At 49.7% G+C, this 20,051-nt stretch overlaps 1 protein-coding gene across 1 annotated transcript; it reads left to right on the forward strand.

The window, feature by feature from the left end:
- The first annotated feature begins 18,634 nt into the window (after window positions 1-18,634).
- LOC122154127 (transmembrane protease serine 5-like) lies at window positions 18,635-19,935 on the forward strand. The gene is made up of 4 exons (XM_042800512.1): window positions 18,635-18,726; window positions 18,867-18,993; window positions 19,209-19,316; window positions 19,624-19,935. The coding sequence occupies exons 1-4, from the start codon at window positions 18,724-18,726 to the stop codon at window positions 19,908-19,910; spliced, it is 525 nt and encodes a 174-aa protein (XP_042656446.1). The 5' UTR covers window positions 18,635-18,723; the 3' UTR covers window positions 19,911-19,935.
- Window positions 19,936-20,051: the final 116 nt, after the last annotated feature.

A 20,051-nucleotide genomic window follows, 5' to 3' on the forward strand; every position in this document is an offset into this window, starting at 1 on the left:
GGAGCAAATTTGACTTCTGAAGGGAAGACAGACAGGAGAGAGCAGCAAATGCCTGCAGCTGGGGCCGGTGGCAGCGCCGCTGGGATGCTCATTGCCCTCAGCTGGGGCAGGGCGGGGGCTGCACCAGGGCCCTATAAGAGGAGGGGGGAAGCATTCCTTCCCTTCCAGGCTTGGGCTGAGCTGAGGGCAGAGGTGAGTGGGGTGGCGTGTGCTCTGTGGGGCTGGGGTGGGCACAGGGTCCCCCTGAGAGCTGCGGGGGCTGCCCTGGTCTGGGGGCTGCGGCCGTGCTGCTGGTCCTCAGCAGGGCACTGCACTGGGGTCACTGGGGATGGGGGAGCGGGGCCTCCTGCAGCCCCTTCGGTGCTTCCCGCCTGCTCCTGCCCTGGAGTTCCTTCTGTCCCATGGCCGAGGGCTGTGACTGCTCCACGGCAGCCTGGCTGTGTCCCGGCAGGGTCTGGGCTGCCTGGCACTGCGGCTGGCAGCTGGCAGGGCTCTGCTTCGCTGGGGCTCGGGGTCCACTTCAGTGGTGGTGAGAAGGTGCTCCAAAGCTTTAAGCGATATTAAAAGGAAAAAGAAAAAAAAATAAAAGCCACCGATGCCTTATTGGCAGACAAACACTTTCCTGTCAGGAGGCAAAACTGACTGCAGAAATACGTAGTCGTACGTGCTGTGGTTTCTAGTGCTCTGGAAATGCCTTTCCAAAGGGTGAAAATAATAGCGTTCCTGTACGACCAGCTGCTACCCCTTTCCCTGGGGTGCTCGGGACAATAACCAGCTCTGGTCTGTGGAAAACATGACAAATATCAACTCTTTGTTCGTTGCCTCCTTTTCATTTTGCAAAGATTGACAAATCTTGCTAGAGTGAAAAGGAAGGAGACAAATCTGTTTACAAATAAAAGCGGCCCCTGACTGCAGTGCTGAAACCTTATTAACTGCAGAGTGCAAAGTCAGATCTGACCTTGGAGCAGGTACGCTGTGGTAGGTAGCATGCTGACTTGGGTTGCAAAGGGACGGGGGGGGTGTCTCCAATTCCTCTGCATGGATGCCTCTTTGCTGCACGTTGCTGCAGAAAAGAGCAGCTCCCCAAAGTATTTGTAAGTGCAGACAAAGAGCTTCTTTTCTTCCCTGCCTGCAAACATAGGGCTGACTCATAATCTCGCAGATGACAAAAGCAAAATTTTCTCTGGCATTGGGAAAAATGATGTTTTCTTGCATGTGCAAACCATCTCTTTGTAATACTGGGAATTCAGCAGAGAAACAATCTTCAGGCTGAAATAACAGCAAATTCGTTCCAGTGCTCTCTTAGGGGTGATTTATTGGCAAGATGCTTTTCAAAACTTCATGTCTTTACTGAGTGAGTTAAATATGCAAGTCATACTTGCTGTACAACAGGAGTCTGGTAAATCACCACTTCCCTGGCGCAGCTGGTGTCCACTGCAGAACATGCACCAGCTCCATTACTGTAGTCAAAATACTTAATACCCTTCAGGCAGCTTCGTACTTGCTGGTAAGGAATGATGTAGCTCATAAACATTGTAGTGAAGAAAGATGCTGCGCTTAGGCCACTGTATGTTGCTTACAGCAGGCAAAAAATTCCCGTTCTGTGGCTGACAGTGTTGGCTTTTGAGCATTTTTGCCCTGTGGTTCATTAGCATTTATTTAATTAGGCGCTACCAGTGCGGCGCAGTGCTTAAGTGAGTTTTACCGAGTCGCATGCCCTGAACTGGTGCGGAGCTCAGACTGCTGGAAATGTGCTGGTCCCAGGGGCTGGTGCAGACATTGCAGGGCTCGCATTAACCCAGCTCCTGGGGGACAGGTAGTACTCCAGAAAGACAGGAACTGGTTAATGGCATGTGTATTAGCGTGGCACCTTGGGAGCTTCACAGCTATCCTCAACTTTAAAACTCTCTCTTTGGCTCAAAAATTAAAAATATCTGCATCGCCGGGGCTTACCAAAATATATGTACGTTTTTGACTGTTGCAGTGCCTAAAAAGGGGGGGAAGGGGGTCACAGATGTCAACTCTGTTAAGCCAGGCACCCTATTAGAACTGAGCAAAAGCTGTCCTCTGCCCAGAAGGACTGCACAATCTAGTCCTGCTTCAGTAGTGCCTGAGGGCTCCCATTTAGGGTCCTTGTTCCTTTGGTATGAAAAACAAGCAGGAAAAAACAAGAGGGAAACAGTTGCTTACAGGTGTAGTTTGGTTTCCTCCTTAGCTCAGTACTTTTTGCATTAATAATATAAGGATTACTTATTAATATTAAAATCTGTCAGAGGTTTTTGTTACAAGTGTGGTGTTATTACTAATATTTGTGGAAGATGTTAGATCTCCACTGTGGAAATATTAACCTTTTATGCGGTGATGTGTTCCCTTTCCATATCAGAAAGTGGTCTGAGGAAAGACTATGGAATAATGTGCTATTGTCCACGCAAGAAGCCCTGGACGTTTTGCTGCCCCTACTGAATGCTCTCACTTGTGTAGTATTTAAAGTGTAAGACTTGTCCTTTCCGTCAGCCCAGTGTAGCCTTGACTACCTGGATCTCAAATAGCTTCAAGAAGCAGAACTCAAATCTTGCCTGAACATGGAAAATGGGTGAACTTGGAAACGTTGGAAAATATTTTTCATGCGGCATTCATGCATTTACTTGAGAATTAGCTGTTACTCATGCTGGACAGCCCTTCCCAGCTGGTAGCTCAGGCCCCAGGGGGGTTGCTGGCTGTGCTCTAGGCTTTGCAAAGGGGTGGGTGCTTTTCCCCATCCTGTGGCATCTCCAGAGGTGGGAATGCACTCAGCTTCAGATGCTCATCTGCATCTGGCCACCAGCAGTGAACCCACTGTCACGGGATGCCGGTGGAGCCGTTTGTGTCAGCGTGTACTTGCTGGTGGCAGGGCTGTGTAGCTCCCTCCTCCCCCTCACGTAGGGCTTCAGCTCCTAACGTGGCTGAAAGCATCCTCAGTGAAGTCACTTAGGGTAGTGTTTTCAGGGGGCTTGCTTTGCCCACTGCCCCCCTCCAGGCACGCCGGCTTTCCCTGCTGATTGCACCTCTGGGCTGTGCAGGAATGGGAAGCAACATGACAGTCTTGCTCAGAGGAGGCATTTGCCTATAAACTGTTAAACACTTCAAAGCTAATTACTAATACAGGTCTACCTTTAGTTCATTTGCAAAGCTTTGTTACCAGACTATGCCTGGTGAAGCAAACATGCTGATTAGCCACACTGGAAATAGGGTAGAAATCACAGCCTGTTATTCTACACTTGTATTTATGCCACAGCAATAACTATACTTTGTTGGAAGAAATGCTGAGGGCATGTTATCATCTGGACTGGGGCTGAGTATTGTGGTGATGTGAAGAGATATTTAAGAAGATAAAGGTGGCTCACTGGCTAGTGATGATAAAGCCAAGATGCAGACTCAGTGGGGCTGGGAGATGTTCACCCCCATCCCCCTCCCTACAGACTCTTCTGACAGTGATGAGCATCTTTGCTACCAGGAGACTCAAGGGGAAGGGTGCTCATTGTTTATCCAGGGCTGTAGTTTATTGCTAATATTTGCCATCTGCATCTTGCCTCACCTAGATGTATTGCTTAATAGCACAAACTCCATTTCAGCATGGAATAAAGGGGCTCAGCTGCAATCAGATGCAGCCATACACTTAAGGTAGATTGGAGGGGAGCAATTAGTCACATCCATGAGTTATATATTTCGACTCCAGACCAATTTGTTGTGTGCAGGTTTTCCAGCTGACAGAGTTGAGCTCCTCATCCTTTTCTAGAATGATATGCTTTTTTTACCTCTGAGAGCAGTGTGTGATACCATTTCCCTTTCCCTTCTTAACTGTGCAGTGAAAGAAAAATCCCCATCTCCCATAGGTATATAAACCGGGTTGTGACTATGACTGCAGGATTATCAGGTGCATTATTATGTGAAATAGGGTTGAGCCTCGCAAACATGTGGGTCCTGGGTTTTTCCCCAAAGTGTCACCGAGCAAGTCACTTGAGGGCCTGTCTGGCAGAGCAGAAGCAAGGCAAAGGTGCAGTGCTGCTCTGCGAGCAGGGAGGCAGAGCATGCCGTGCCTGAGGTCACTGCGGGGGCAGCAACTGCCTGGCAGGGAACGTGCAGCCTGCTGAGAGCCTGACTGAGGCTGGTCCTCAGAGCAGGGCCCGTGACCCACGGCCCTGGGGGGCAGATTGCAGCAGCCTCCTGGGGCTGGCGGTGGCAACGCTGCGGGGTCCAGTGGGCGCCTTCAGAAAAGGGAAATAGCCAGCACAGGTTCCCTGCTGCAAAATGAGCCCTTAGGAGCACAGAAAGGGGCAATTCAGAGGGAGTCTCTGCATCCAGAAGCCAGCGAGATGGGAAATGTCTAACAAGCAACAGAAAGATAGCAATAGGATCTGTGAAGGCACATGGAGGTAGTCAGTGACAAGGATGTTTTGTCATGTAGAGGAATGTCCCTGTTTCCTTCAATTCTTGCACATTAAGTGAGCAATGACTTCTGAAGAGTGTTTTTTCTTCTGGAAAACAGCTGGGTCTCTTGTTTCGGGACAGTAAATTGGGATGATATGCATCTGACTTAATAATTGGGTACTGTAGCTGTTCCTAAGTGAACCCCCCCCCTTTTTATTTTTCCTTTCCCAGTTGGCACCCACTGCTCTGTAAATCTGTTAATTCCAGAGCTGCAGCGAGCCTGCTTGCCCTGAGGAAGGCTGCATTTGCCAGATTGCTGGCATGCAGAAAGAAAATAGTAAGAGACAAGGGAAATTTTTTCTTTGAGTTTTAGGCGAATCTTTGGGGAGAAGTCAAGGCTGCTGCTTTAGAGCAAATTTCGTAGTAACTACCTCATATGAATTTATGGGATGAAATAAATAAGAAAGGTGAAAGAAAAGCTACTTTGAAATTTTATTCCCCTGGATGTTAAGCCTTGGAGCACTGCTGTTGGCCCTAGCATTGGTAAATGCTGGCATAAGGGGGAGCTCATTTCTGTGTCTAGATGCATTAGAGGTTTTTCACTCTGTAGCCTGGAGAAATGCAGAGTAGCTTCAGGTGGGCAAGTGGATCCCTGGTGCGAAAGGATATGTCAGGGTGTGAAAGGACAAGGGAAAGCAGGCTTCCACAGTTCAGACCTGTGTGCACCTGCAAGCTGGTCCGGAGTGGCGTAAAGTCTTGAGACTTGTAGGGGTTTCTGCAGCCCTGTCTTCTCTCTTAGGGCTTGCCCTAGCAGTGCAACCCATGCCTGACTGGAATTCGTAGCACTTTATTTGGCCATGATGCTGTAGTGTTTGAGAGGCATTTTGCCTTCGCAGCCCTGTGTGGGGCATATTCCCATGCTCTGCCCCTTCCAGCACCAGAGCACTGTGTGTAGAAATGCCTCTCTTGGTGCTCTCTGGGGCAGGAGTACAACTACTTCATTTGTCCCAGTGGCTCCTGTATCAGCCTGCTTTCACAAGTAAATTCACATGATTCATTCTGTCACACCAAAGTTTTGCCAGGTTCTCTGTCACCCCTGGTAATGCTCATGGGTTTGGACCAGGGTAGCAGACTCTGCTGGTGCTGCCAGAAGAACTGAGAGTGTAGTAAGACACATTCTCATGATTTTTGTCCTCATTCTTGCTGCTTGCTTCTTCCCGCAATGCCACGTGGACTGATTATTAGTTGTGGGACTATCTTGGGTTTCCTGGCTTGATGGTTACTGAATGGATTGAAGTGGTTTTCTCTTTAACTGATTCTATACTTCATAACAGCTTTTCATAATTTTATAATTGCTGTCAGCATGTTTATTTACATAATTAGGGACTGTAATTACAGTTAATTAAACTATAATTAGTTAATTAGGATCCATAATGTGGACTAAAAAATAGGTTACATTGAGTGAGCTTCAAGGCTCTGACCGTGACTTTCTGCCCCTCTGTTAGGGAGGGGAGGAAAGTAATTCTGAGTATATAGCCCAGAAGTGAGTACTGGCAAAATGATGCTGCTGGCTGCGGGAAACCTTTTTTTTTTTTTTTTTCCTAAGAAGGAAATCAGTTGTAGCCTCTAACTCTCACATCTTGCAAGACAAGGCTGGCAGGAATACCCATCTACTACTGGATACACCTTTTGCCGAGTGAAAAGCTACTGAGCTGAACAATGACAGATTTACGTGGAATACTGTCAGGTTAACTGTGCAGAAAAGTGAAGGCTCCCCTTGAGTGCACAGAGTTAATTTTATCGGGTGTTTAGCAGGCTCTAATGAGAACCAAGAGACCTATGTGTCTTTGCAGGTGGATAACTTTCTGGCAGGACCTTGATTGCAACTAGCTTTTACACCTTACAGACCCAAAACCCTGCCAAGGATGTGTCCCCATGCAAAAAGGTTCCCAAAAAGCAACACTTCTCTCCTTGGTCTTTAGAGAGAACCAGAAATGGAAAATTCTGCTGCCCTTGGTATGGAATTCATGCTGAGGATGGAGAGCAGAGAGCGATTTTTGGGCAGCTGCAGCTAAGGCTGTCCTGCAGATGTAGCTAGGAGCACCGTTGGCCTTTGTAGATGCTGTGGAGGGAGAAGAAGGTGAGGTGGTCCCAGCCTGGCTCGGGGGAGCCCTGCTGCTCACCAATGGGCAATGCTAACTGTCTTCCTTAGAAATGCTTGTGTTCCAAACAAGCCCATATTAGAGAGCTATTTCTGGAGGAAATCAGAAATAGCACCTGTTTTACTGATGTGCCTTGTTCAACAGCTGGGACGAAACCCTGGGAGAAACATCCCCAGCTCAGCCTCTGCAGAACACAACGAAGGCAGGAGAGCAAGGGCAGAGGTTCAGTAAAAGCATCTGCTGGAACTGCAGGCTCTGACAGCCGATTAAGATCTTGCTGACCCTTGCCTCTCCCATCTCCCTTGGGGAGGAGAGAAACTAATGGGGTGGAAAACTGTATGCCAGAGGCTGAGGGCTCTGCAGGTCAGGCGGATGCCTTGTTGCTGACTTTGTTCAGACTGCAGAATTCCCTGCAGGGGGAAAACATGAAGGTTGTGGAGGTTGCAAAGTATCTGTCTGCCCGCAAGAGAATGCAAGTGGTGGGATAAGCAGAGCTGCTCTCCCTGGCCTGAGCCAGCCAAGTCAGGCTTCCCTTGGCACCCTGCTTTGGGATCACCTTCAGGCCGCAAGAATGAGTGTCTCGTGTGTGACAAGTGGTCGCTGCAAGCATCACCTTCACCTTTCTCTCCTTCAACTTCAGTAAGTCCAATTCACCATGTACTCATGTCACTCTCCCTGCCCCTGCAGCTTCATGGGATGGGTTTGTGCACCTTACAGGCAGGACTGGAGCATCTCACAAAAAAAAAAGTGAAGTCTGCCAAGCTTTGGACCCACTGTAGCTAGAACGAGCAGCCAGCCATGTGGAGTACACAGTGAATATCCCAAATTCATGCTCGGCCCACAGGTAATAATGGCAAAAGTAAACATGCTCTTGGTAGCAAGAAAAAGCTTTTAGCAGAACTGCACTGAACAAACACAAAACACATGCATGTCATCTGCTTCTGGTGCTGAGGAACTGTCTGTAGTCTCAGTATGGGAACAGGACTGCCAGGAGAGGGGTTGCTGCCAGCACACAACTGCCATGTGCTTTGCAGAGCAAAAAAACAAAGGAAAGGAAGAGAGAATGAGAAGAGTTAGTCACGATGGGATTGCTTCGGAAAGACAAATCTGCTTATTGATGTGACGTTCTACATTTCAGAGGGCTGTCAACTGGAGAAGCAAGGAGTTGCATTAATTAAAATCCAGTTACTTGACAAAGGGAACTTCAGTGTCTCTTCCACTGGGAAAGACGTTTAGCTAGTTGCATCCAACAAATGTGCAATGCAGCTGGTGCAGTCGGCACTGTCTGCTTGAGAGAGTGGGCAGCTGTGAACAGAGATTCGCTGAGTCTTTGTGCCCCTTATCTGCACTTGGGCACCTAACAAAAGCAGCAGCCTGTAGAGATATCTAACAGTGCGGATCCAGAGACCCTCCCCTGTACCTGTGATTTTCCCCTAATCCCAAAGCCCACAAGCACAGAACAAGTTGGTTCCCTTTTTTGTTCATTATTCCAGACATGTTTTGATTCAACTCTTCAGTTTAGCTTCTTTAGACATTTAAATACAGTTCTCATGGGGATGTACTGGATGCTAAGCATGCTTGAAAATCCAGCATTTTGGAGTATGCTGTATGTATTTTGGTGTATGGTTCAACAAGTACTATTGCAGTCGGTCTGTCCATTTCTTGATCTATGTAGCAGCCTGCAGCTCCTGCTGATGCTCCCAGTGTACCCGTGTGGTGTAGGGGGGTTTCCTATTCAGTGACTTTCAAGAGACCACCTTGGGTGACCTCACTGCCCAGAGTTGCCTGTACCATCAAGTTCTTGTGTCCATCTTTAAGCACTGAAGGGTGGAATTTAGGACGTCTGAAAATAGTAATGAGCTGAGTAATGACATGGAAGAAGGTGGAAATGGAGGTATGCAGTTACTGCCTCTTTAAAATTGCTTCAATTTCATTACCTTTCTGCTGGGGATGCGCTTACTGTGGAAAGAAAAGGGTGGAAATTCACACTAGAGATTGTGTGGAAAAATCGATGTGCTGGCAAAGGCTGGACTCTGAAGGAATGGAATTAGTAGTTGTGTAATTGCACTGAACGAATCTGGCCCAAAAGGAGAGTTTTCGAAGCAGGTTTAACTTATGGTGTCAGAGTCCAGGGATACAATTTATCAGATTACTGCACTCTGAGTTTTTGAAGGGCATCTCTTCCACTATTAAAGCAACAGCAGGGAAAATAGAGCCAGGATAAGTGATTTAAATATTAAAATACTCCCTTGCCTCCCCAAACAATTGGGTTTCAAGAGGAAATTAAGCTATTCAGAAATCCTGATCAAATTCAGGAGATGTTGGCTGGAGGAAAGAATAGTTCATGTATTTAGTGAGTAATGTTTGCAGTGAGGGGCTCACTTGACATGGTGAACCACCAGAACTTTAAGTCTCTGCTGCATCTTGATAACTTGGAGTCTTGGGAGTCAGAAATCTAACAATTTAAAGATGGTATTTGATAAAGGCATGAGGAGGATAATGTGCTGATTAGCAGAGATAAGGCAGGACTGCATCTGATGAGCATACAGAAGGTGCTTTTTGGTCAGAGGTTTCTGAAAGAAGCTCCTGTGTTGACCAGGGTGTGAGCAAAGTGCTTCAAGAACATTTTGTCACTCCCCTTCCTGTTTTTCTATCTCTAAACCAGGCATGTCTGCAACCTAAGAGGCAATCTACTGCAAACCTTAGATCCTGTCAGTGCAAATAAACAGCATAGTGTCACATCCTGGAAAGCACTTAAGGGAAAGGGTGTTCTTGGCACTTTCAAATCAGGTGGTGAAAGGCACACCATGAGGTTCCTATGGCTGAAACCAGTTCTGCAGGATCCCAATAGCCTAAATCTACAGCATGAACAAGAAAAGGAGAAAAAAAAAAAAAATAGAGGAAATCCTAGTACCTGAAGTCAGTATTCTGAAGGATGTTTTTAGGATCCAGATAAGTGTATCTGATTGTTTAGCTGCCCTCTCATGGGATAGTAGCACATGTCCAACTGTACAATCCCATCCTGTTCCTCAGGTCTTAGTGCCATTTTATGAAAGGGTTTATTAGCTAAACTCCAATCCCACTGTAGCGTCCTTGATTGCTCTCAGACAGCTGCTCTGTAGGGGACTTTCACACATCTGGGTTTCTTCTTCAGTTGTCTTCTGTAAACCTTGGCAGGGCAGGACATAAGAATTACTTATGTTTTCACGTGGTGTACCTCAGGCCAGTCAAAGTCTAAGAAATTACTTCAAACTTCAGAGTTGGGGTGTTTTCTATTTAACTTTGTTTTTTTTTATGGAGGAAGGAGTTGTATAGAACAGGTTCAGGCTCCCTGCTGCAAGCAAGATGGTAATGCTGTGCCGCAGCAGGCGAGACCCGGCAGCCCTTTAGCCACCATTACATCAGCTAGTGACTTCATCTGCACTGCCAGAAGAGAGCAAGTGGATGCCGTATTTAACAGCACGCGTGGCAGGCTGCCTGTCTGGGCCAGGCTGCAGCTGCTGGCTGGGACGCGGGGCCAGCCTGGGTCACAGCTCGTCTCTGCCCGGGCTCCTTCGGGTCCTCTCTCTGTGTCATCTTCAGTGGCAAATGGCTGCAGCTTGCAGAAGGAAGTGGTTGTGATGCTGGGCCGTTTTCCTGTGAAGGTAAGGGACTGTAAGAAAGCGCCTCTGTGCTTTGAGCCAAACTGAGCACAGGCTCCTTTTGCTGTTGTCTGAGGGACAGGGCTCCTACTGACAGGGCTTCTTAGGCTGTGCTGTCACCCTGGTCCCTGTAGTGTTCCTCAAGCCACCAAACTGGGCTCAGTGTGCAAGAATCTGCTGAAAAAGAGTTGAAGTGAGGCCAGACTGTGGTTCAGCCTCCAGCGTCGGTTCCTGCATACTGCACAAATGCAGTGTGGCCTGATCATCTGGCAACAGGGCCAAACTCCACATTTCCCTTCTGCCCATGATGTCCTCGTGTTTCAGGGCCTCACCAGCAGCAGCTCTCCTGATTCAGGCAAGTCCAGATCACAGCTGAGCTGCCGGGCAGCAGCGTGGAGCTCTGCACAGGACGAGGTGTGCCCCGGGCTCTGTGCCGGTCAGTGCAGCAATTGTGATGCCGCCGGGTTTGTCCCATGTCCCAGACACTGTCCCACATGCTGACTGCCACCCGCAGGGTAACTTCCCTGGAGCTGCACCAAGGCTGTCATTTACTGCAGGGTGTATAGGTACAACTGATGGAGAGATGCCACTGAGTCTCCCAAAGGTGTCTTTCTCTTTTCCTTTTCTGGGATTTAGTAGGTCCTCAGCAACTTGTGTGGGCGAAGTGTCAGCCGACAAAGTGACAAAATGAACTATGTTTGGAAGTGGAAAAGAATGAACAAAATATTAATTGCTCCTTAACAATTATTCTTCTTTGACTCATCTCCAAGAAGAAATCCCTCAGGGTATCTTTGCATTGGAACATGATACAGCTAATGAACATTTTATCCCTGACATCTTTGAATTCTACATCGATTAGGTGATTGAAGAGACTCCAGGGCCCAGCCTTCTTCTGACTGTCAGTCCTCTGTAGATGCACAAAAGCACGAGTATCAAATAACAGTGAATCTTACAACTCGCCTGTGAGGATGGCAGCCATAAACTGGAAAGTACAGAAAAAGAAAATACCCTGCTCACGCTTAGCGTTGAGAGTTTCCCATCGCTTCTCATAGTTACAGCATCCAGTGGATCAGGACACATTTCTCTCTGCTCCTCTGAAGCAACAGATGAGAAAACAAGCTGCAGAACTGACTGGCTCATTACATTTCTGTGCTGTAACCGTACTTTTCCTTTCCAGGCTTTAATTTAGCTTAGTCTCTTGCCTTTTGCCTTATATCCAGGATGTTCTTATATGGGGAGCACGAGGTGTCTGAAGGAAATAAGCCATGAGTTCTCATGTTCCCTAAGACACGGGAACATGGGAGAGCAGTGAGGGCAGATGTGCGTTCACAGGATTGCCATCCTTTCCCTTAGAAGTCATGGTATTTGCTTATCTGGGGCAAGAGCCTCTGGTTTTCACAGTGTGCAAATCACAGCTTCTGCCCGTGCCCCGGACCTGGGGAAGGTGGTACAGTCTCTGCAGGGAATTGCCTCTAAATTCTCTCTGCTTGCCTCATATGGTGCCAGCTGCTTTTAAAATAAATTATTGTATCATGTTATTACAGTAGATCCTCTATTCAATTCCTTCTGCAGAGAAACTAGTTTTCCTGACGTTATCTTCTTTCTAATCATTACGTAGCAAATTTCCTTGGGAAAGAGGCTGGAACGGGGCAGTGGCCGGTTTCTGCTTTGCGTGAACCTCTGTGCTGCGGAGGGAGATGCCTCAGGCACATCTGTGTGCAGCTGCCCCTGGAACGAGGGCTGCTCGTGCCCCGAGACACGCGTGGCAGTGGGGATGCTCCTCTTGGAGGGAGTCTGGTGTGGGGCGGCCGTCAGCTGGCGAGAGGGTGTGCAGGGCTCGGCACGCAGCGTCACCCGGCAGGTAGCTTCCCCAAGATATTCTCTCCTGTTTTCAGTGGATGAAGCTGCCCACACTATACATCTCTGCCCAAATGCTGAACCTTATCAGCTTGATCCTGGTATAACGGATCAAGACTGGGAAGCGAGTACTCGCTGGTAGCTGCAAATGAGGTACAGGCTTCTTCACTCAGAGCAAACCTATGGGGCTGACAGCCTGCCTGCTCCCAGCAAGGGGCTGTCCACCCACACGTCGATGGAAAGGGAAGAACAGACTAAGGTGACGTTTGTGGATGCTTTTGGGTCACCTTTTTCTCTCCTGCCTGCAGCAACCTTTGGGCTTCCAAGTCAGGTTTCAGAGCAGAGCCAAACCGCCAGACAAGGTGGTCCAGAGCGGGTACTGGGAACTGGCAGCTCTGACAGAGGCAAATTAGTCTTCCTTTCTGGGCATTAGTGGTCATGTGAACCAGCCCTTTCTTCTGCTAGTTTTGAGCTGCTTAACAATTTATTTTGCACAGGACTTTATTCATCGTCTTTGGGATGATCACTTCAACAACAGAGGATATGAAATAAACCATTACAATGAGCAATATGGTGACAAGGGTGTCAAGTCTGGAGTAACAATATCCATATGAAATATGGAAAGATGTGCAGTTCCATTAAACAGTTTGTCCTGTATGCATTTACCCTATCTTCCTTCATGTCAGTACATGCTACTGCCTGAGGTTAAAAAGAGTCTTAGTGAATAATTTCCCATTACAAGATTTGGGATATAGGCATCTCTTGGAGACAAGATGCAAGGTGAGAGGGATGGTTAGTCAGATCTGGTCTGGCAGGTCTTTTTTCTTATGGTGATGTGTGATGTTTTGTGAGTCTGAGATTAAACTCTGCCATCAGTGCAATGACAGGTCTAGGGCAAGTTGGTTTACCTTCCTTCCAGAGGTATCTAAATTCTGCTAGAGATGGTGATAAATGGGGTTGGGGACAGGCAGATAGTGTTGAAAAAGGGTTAGGAAACACTTGGGGGGCATGGGGGTTGGAAGGCTGTTTTGGAGGTGGGTTTTTTTTGTTGTTGTTTTTTTTTTTTTTTTTTTGACTACAGCATCACTACTGGGAAAACACAATCTGGACATCCAGGACACATTATCCGTTATGAGATTTGGCCGACTGCTACCAGGATTGGGCAGGTTTTAGGCTATTGCTTTTGGCCATTTCTCTCATTACAGGCTTACAGCAGCTGCCTTATCTCACAGAGAAGCACTTTTATTAGATAGGAGACTAAAGGGAGAAAGAAGAAATGAGGTAAAGAAGGAAATGATCCAACAGAGAGGGCAAGAGGCCTGGACAAATTGATGTCCTGAGGTGGTGGCCGTGTTGCCTCATTCTGTCTTGCAAGAGCGCCCTGGAGAGCTCTGGGCACGGCCCTGTTTAGGCCAGGGAGGGAGCAATCCACGGACTTTTGTCAGCTTTTCTGCAAAGAAACACCAAGCATGTGCAGGCCACAGCGGTGCTGTGCCGAGCAGCACCCCTGGGCAGGGCAAGGCGGACGCCAGCCTTCCCTCCCGAGGAGCTCTGGACTTTTCAGGGTCCATCAAAGTCACCGATGTGAAACCTCCTCGGGATGCTGCTGGGGGCCAGGAGCGGCTGAGGGGGGCTGCTTGTCCCTAGCCCTGCAGTCCCCGGGGGCTGGACAGGGCGTCCTGCTGTTGCCGCTGTGCCAGCGCTGGGGCTGTTGCACTGGTGTGCTCAGAACATCTGATTTTCTCCCACTCCTTGGTTAATCACCGTGAGCACAACCTCCTGCTGCTGCTTTTTTCCCTGTGCGGTGCCGGACCGCGTGGCGCTGGGGCGCGTCTCGTCTCTGCTGTCCCTCTCGGATGCAGTACTTGCTCAGAAAGCGATGAGCTGCCTCTGCCCGGCGCTGGTCTCTCATCGCACCGTCTGCCGCTGCACCAGCTCCCTTTTGCACAGCTTTATGCCACGATTTCCACCGAGCAGACGGAGCAGCCGGGCAACCCCGTGAACCCCAGCTACTGGATTAAATAAATGTTTCTCATTTACTTCCCTCCTCCACCCCCTGCCCCAGCTATGGCAGAGCTTTTTGCTTTAGCACTCTAGGAGCATGAGATTGAATGTGCTTTCATCCTACATCAAATGAATCCTGCCTTGCTTGATGTTTACTTGGCTGCTTTTTATTAGGTCTTCCCTTCCTGAGCTCCTGGGGGGGTAAGCACAGAGATTTTTTTATCAGGCTTCCAGAATTTTGCACAGGGAGTCTGCAGCTTCACACTCCAGTGCTTCATATGTAAGAATTTAAACACTGGATCTCCCTCAGAGCACAAAACAGGAGCTCACATATCGTTTTTCAAAAGGCAAACTTGCTTGGCTCCTGGTAAGCAGCAGACACCTCAGCTTAGGTATGCAGTCTGAGGCACTGAATCCAGGCAAATATTGCTGGGAGCTCCCAGCCCTAATTACAGCTGAAATACCGTTTTGCTCCTACCAGGTCTATCCAGCCGTGACTGTCTGAATGGGAGAGCTCAGAGACTGCAGGAAGGATTTTAAAGTGTCTCCTTGAGACAAGAGGCAGAACCTGTATCAACAAGAGAGATGCTTTAAATCCTGAGGAGTGAAACTGGGGGTTTCTTTGCACTCTTTTGGAGGTTTAGGGTCCCTCTGGCTAAATCCCCAAGGAAGAATTCAGCTTTTGGATGGTAAAGGATGGAGCAATCTGAGCACTGGCTAAAACAAAGAATGAAAATAAGTACTATTCAACCACTGGCTGTTAAAGCTGCTTTGAAAATTTCATCTATTATTCATGTGGGCTAAAATTTGCCCCAAGGTGAGAGCTCGTTGAGAGGAGACTAGTTCACGATTCATTTGTCCTGCCCCCAGCACAAAAAGGCCCAGTTTGTGATGCTACCACAAGCAGCAGCCGCAATCCATACCCATTAAGTCCCGGGTAATGCCGAGCCAAAGAGCTGCAGCATCCAGGCAGCCCCTTTTGCGGGCCGCTCCGTAACTTGGGACGAGGGCTGCGAGACCTGGGGAGCAGGGCATCTGGTGAGAAGTGGCTGGTTGGGGAAGGGCCGACTCTGGGCTTGGTCTGGATTCACGTCCCAGCTTGGAAATGCTCAGCAGCCTCCTCCGAGTTGTGTTTGGAGAAGAACGCACCAGGGACATGTGTTCAGTGTGCAATTTTATGTGCCAACAAGTGTCCTTTTCTTGCTAATCTCAGTAGAACTGACTGAATAACTGGAGAGAATTTTTGCTTGTTATTGCACGAGTTCAAAATATGTCATTTGACAAACTGAAGGCTAGATCTTCACATTACAGTGCGTAGCCACGACTTTGAGACTTGATGTTACAGCAGCAGGAGCTAACATCTGGCTTGCTGCTCTGCAGCTGTGCTCTGCTTGCTACTCATGTGGGAAAGGGAAGTCTGTTTCAGTAGGAATAAGTTAGAAAAATGACAAAGGAAATGTCTTATGCTTCATAGCATCTCTGACACCCATCAGGTATTCATGTAACACATGGACGTTTCAGCGGCTGTCAATGTCTGTCATCACTACTGCTTCTTTTTTGTTTTATTTTTCTAAAGAACCACAGAAAAAAATATGAAAGCTGAGAGGGAAAAAGCTACAATGTTGTTCTCCTTTCTACTTTTTACATCTGTGTGTCACTGATTTCAAAAGCACTCTCATTTTAGTCACTATTTTCTTACTGCAGGCAATCAGAATTGATAAAAATATTGATCTTTTAGTGAGTTTTAAAAGAAAAAAACGACCATCAGAGTAGCGAGGTAGCATAGACTGATTGATGCGTCTTATTTTTTAACTGCTACTGATGTATCTTTCTGGAATTTGCTCTGTTATATTATTTCCCTTGCACAGACTGAAACTTCCTCATTGTGTTTTGTTGCTTGCAGTGAAGGTGCCTGCATTTCACCGGTGGTCACAGCCTGCATCTTCCTTTAACTTCTGCAGAGGTTGGCTTTCCAGCAGCCCCAGAGCAGGGGATGCTTGGAGGGGAGATGGCCTGAGCTGGTCTGGCAGTGACCTTGGGCTGGTGCTTGGCAGCGAGGAGGAGAGACCTGGGTGAGTCCTTCCTCTCCCCTGAGCCCCACAACAGGGCAGCTGTCAGCAAAGGATTCTCAGGCTGCTTTGTGCATCCTTGGCTGTTGCCTCACCCTTCCCACTGGCGCTCCCTAGTCCTCCAGCACCATCTACAGTCCTCTGTAGTCCGAGGAGATGCTCCAGTGCCACAAGGTACAGCCCAGACGTGACCAGGAGAGAGTCAGTTGCTGAGCCAAGGTTGTGATTAGGGGGATATTTGCAGCCTTGTCCGTTGCCTTTCAGCTGTCTGGCCTAATTGCTAAATGAGATAAGGGGCCCAGAGGAAAAAAAAATACCCAAGCCAAACAAAAAACTCCCTACTCCAGTTTTCACACCAGCTGAGTGGTTTCAAGGTGCCAGGGCCTCCGGGAATTGTAACCGGCATCTCAGCACAGGTTTTGAGCAGTGTTGCAGCATGCAGCTCCCGCGGTGCTGGTCTGTCTGTCTGCCCTCTGTGAGCTGACATCCACGCCTGCTGCTCTGCTCCGCTTAGATTTGTGGCACGACACACGTATTGCTCTTCATCGACAGCGCGAAACCTCAGCCTGAACCTGCAAGACAGGGCTATCATGAAAATTCATAGGAGTTTCCTTGAGTAAACAGCATTAAAAATTCGTGGATATTTTGAGTAACAAGCCATCAGCTGTATCTTTCAGGGATGGAGAAGCATGTAAATACTGAAAGTCTTTCTTTTACGAGACAGCTATTGAAGTCTGCTTCAGCTGCCTTTTGGTTTTGAGATGTGCTAAAATTGGTACTCAGTCTTATCTCTCCTGAAGGCTAGTTAGGCTTCTAACTCACTTAATTGGAGTAGGCTGTCGTAGTGTTCCTGGATGGGGTATAGACAGCCAGCGAAGCAGTCAGCGCAGCCGGTGAACTGCCTGTGCAGACAAGGCTGTGCGGTGTACTGGTACCCTGGGGCTCTGCGCAGGGACTCTGGCTGCTGCTGCCATGCCAGGAATCTCTGCAGGTGGTGATGGTCTCCGTGCATATCACTGCCTGGGTCTAATTTCCGTAGCAGCTTTTGAACTTGTATTCGGGTGTTGGGAATTTGACAACTTTTACAAACTTGGCCATGAGTCTGGAGTGCTTCTGTTCAGTAGTGTGTAGCAGGGGTGGTGAGCAGACTGCAGTCAGGGGTGGTCCCTAGTGCCAGGCAGGCAAGGGCAGGTTTATGCACGAGGAGAGTTGTGTTCCCCTGTGCTGTGCCCACAGGTGCTGGTGCTGCTCTGAGCTCAGCCTCTGCCTCCAGCTGGACGGGTTGGGGGGAGGGAGCCTGGGGATTGCTCCCTGCTAGGGCATCTGTATTCACCTCTGCTGTGGCTATTTCATCTGCAGCTGGGGCCTCCCAGAGCTTTGGCGTGGTTTCCCCCTCGCTTGCCCTGGCAATGAAATGAAGGCAATCCTGGTGCTGTCCCTGCCCAGTGCACTGTGCCAGCTGGGGCCTGGCAGCCCTCGTTGACCTCGGGTGCGACGACTGCAGTGGAGCATCTGCTGGCTCAGAGGGAAAGGAGCAGATGCAGCAGCACAAGTGATTTCTGTTCCTCATCTGCTCTGAGAGCTCTGCACTGGTAAGGAGAGCGTCTCATGCCCCAATGTGGGACAGCCGGTACCTAAGCCACGGGTTAGAAAGTCTAACCCTCCCACAGGGTGCCAGCCAGGCATCTTTCAGTGACAAGAAATTACATGGAAAATCAGAAGGCAGACTGAGAGCTGCTGTTTGACCTATATTGACCTTTGCATGCTGCAGCCAAAAGACCACAAGGAAAATCCAGCACCCAGGGAGGTGGGGCTGTTTCCCTGGAGGTCTCCACACACACAGGGTTGGGAGGACCTCGACCAACCCTTGCCGGCACATCCCTAAGGCAGCTTGCGGGCAGGAAAGTTGTCCTTCGCACATCACAGCTGGCAGGCGCTTGCCTTGAGATGCGAGGGTGATAAAGAGCAGCTGCAGGCTGTCTTTTCTGATCTTTTCCCAGCTTAGGACGTTTTGTTCCCCAAGATCTTGTCTCCCTGAGCGTAACCGCTAACGTGGAGCGGTTGGTTGGCAGCCTTCTGTCCGTCTCTCTGTGCCTCAGAGCCCACCGCTGGTGGGGCAGGTTGGCTGCTAGCCTGCAGCCCCCTGCTCACACCCACGGCCGGGGGGCTGCCGCTGCTCCTCAGCACCCCTTGGCATTTCTCATACAGTAGCAAAACAATGCCAGGGGGAAGGTGGCGGGGGGGGTCAGCAGATGGAAGACGGGTTTGAGTGCTGAAGCAACTCAACAGCTGCTGATCTCAGCGCAGCACCGGGGAGGGATTGGAGCGTTCCCCCTGGGGCTCCCCAGCCTCAGCAGCGTGCTCCTGGGAGCAGGGGGAGGGCTGCTGAGCCATCGCTCCCACCTGCTGCAAGGGCCCTGTCAGCGGGAGAGGGGGGAGCCCTGAAACAAGGAGTCCCTTCAGCTCGGAGTGCGCGCACGGCGTCGTGCCGGGAGCGTGCGGAGGGAAACCTGAGCTGGTTTGCAGGAGACTCGTGTGCTCGGCTCCCGTGGCTCAGTAGCAGCTGCCCGGCTCCTCGCTATCATGGTGAGAAGTTCTTCCTCGCCTTGCCCCCCTGCTGCAGCAGCCAGCCTGGGCAGCGGTGTCATCGCTTGCAGCTTGTCCCCTTCCACGGCACCTGGGCTTTGTTGCTGATCTGCTCCCCGGGACTCCTCTCCTTTCCCTAGAGCCCAGCCTCAGCTGAGCAGTTTCCTGACAACCCGCTTCGCGTTGAGGATGCTATGCAAAGCCACAATAGCCCGAGGGCAGAACCGAGGAGGGAAGCAAGGAGGACCCAGGCCTCCCCAGGACACGGTGGGTGAGCTATTTACGGGCTTTGGGACCAGGGAGGGGGCCTCTGAGTCTTGACCTCCAGCAGAATTCATGTCCTTAGCTCGCCTCCTCCTGGCACTGCAGGGAAAGGACCGTGTGAGTCCTGGAAACAGGTATTTAATGACCCAGGGGCTCGACAGTGCTGTGAGGGATGGGCGAGACCGTGTTAATCCTCTCTCCCGCTCTGTTTCTTAAAGATTCTGCTAATGCATCTCTCAAAACTGTCTGCACCATCAGGAGGTTGTTCCTGCTGCTCGGGGCTGCCGGGCTGCTGGCAGGGACAGCGGCTGGGGCATGGCTCCTAGGTCAGTGTCTCCTCCGGGACAGCCCTGCCGCTGCGGGCAGAGCCCAGTCGCCAAACTGGCGAGCGTGTTTGGGATGCGGGCAGCGTGGGTGGTGGTGTGGGGAGCTCCTTGGTCGGTGAGCTGTGGCTGGGGACGGGGGGATGTTGCTGGTGGTTGCTGTGGTCCTAGCAGCAAGCTGCAGCTGTGCCCATTGAGAGGCTCAGCACCTCTTCCAGTGGGCAGTGCGGGATTGTTCCCAGCACTGGACATCCTGGGATGCTGCCCAGGCTGTGTGAGTCCACCTCCTCCCCTTCTCTGTTTCCTGAAGTGAAGCACCTGAAGAAGCCTCAGCCAGACCAGGGCTTCTCCCCGCTGCAGGAGCCAGATGCGGTCCCAGCGTGCAGTGACGGTGAAGAGGAAGACCCTGTGGTCCGTGGGGCTCCCAGTAGAGGTTTACATCTTTGCTTGCTGCCACAGAGGATGGGGAGAGGGGTGTGCTCTGCAGGACAGTGCCTGCCAAGCCCAGCAAGAACAGAAAAGATGCTCTTTAGTAATAAATATGTGCTGGTGACCCTCTACCTTCTTTCAGCTGCGTTTTGTGATTGTTTCACTTAGCTTTCCAGTCATGCTACATTCCCCAGCATTATGGCTTCATTTCTTGGAGTGATCCTACAGCAAAGGAAACTCTTGCAGGACTCATTTGTATGTAGTCACTCAGCAGGGCGGTCATGTAGGCACTGAGAATATGCAAATAAG

Source organism: Tyto alba, unplaced genomic scaffold, assembly GCF_018691265.1.
Source record: "Tyto alba isolate M040663 unplaced genomic scaffold, T.alba_DEE_v4.0 Super-Scaffold_32, whole genome shotgun sequence".
Classification (NCBI taxonomy): domain Eukaryota; kingdom Metazoa; phylum Chordata; class Aves; order Strigiformes; family Tytonidae; genus Tyto; species Tyto alba.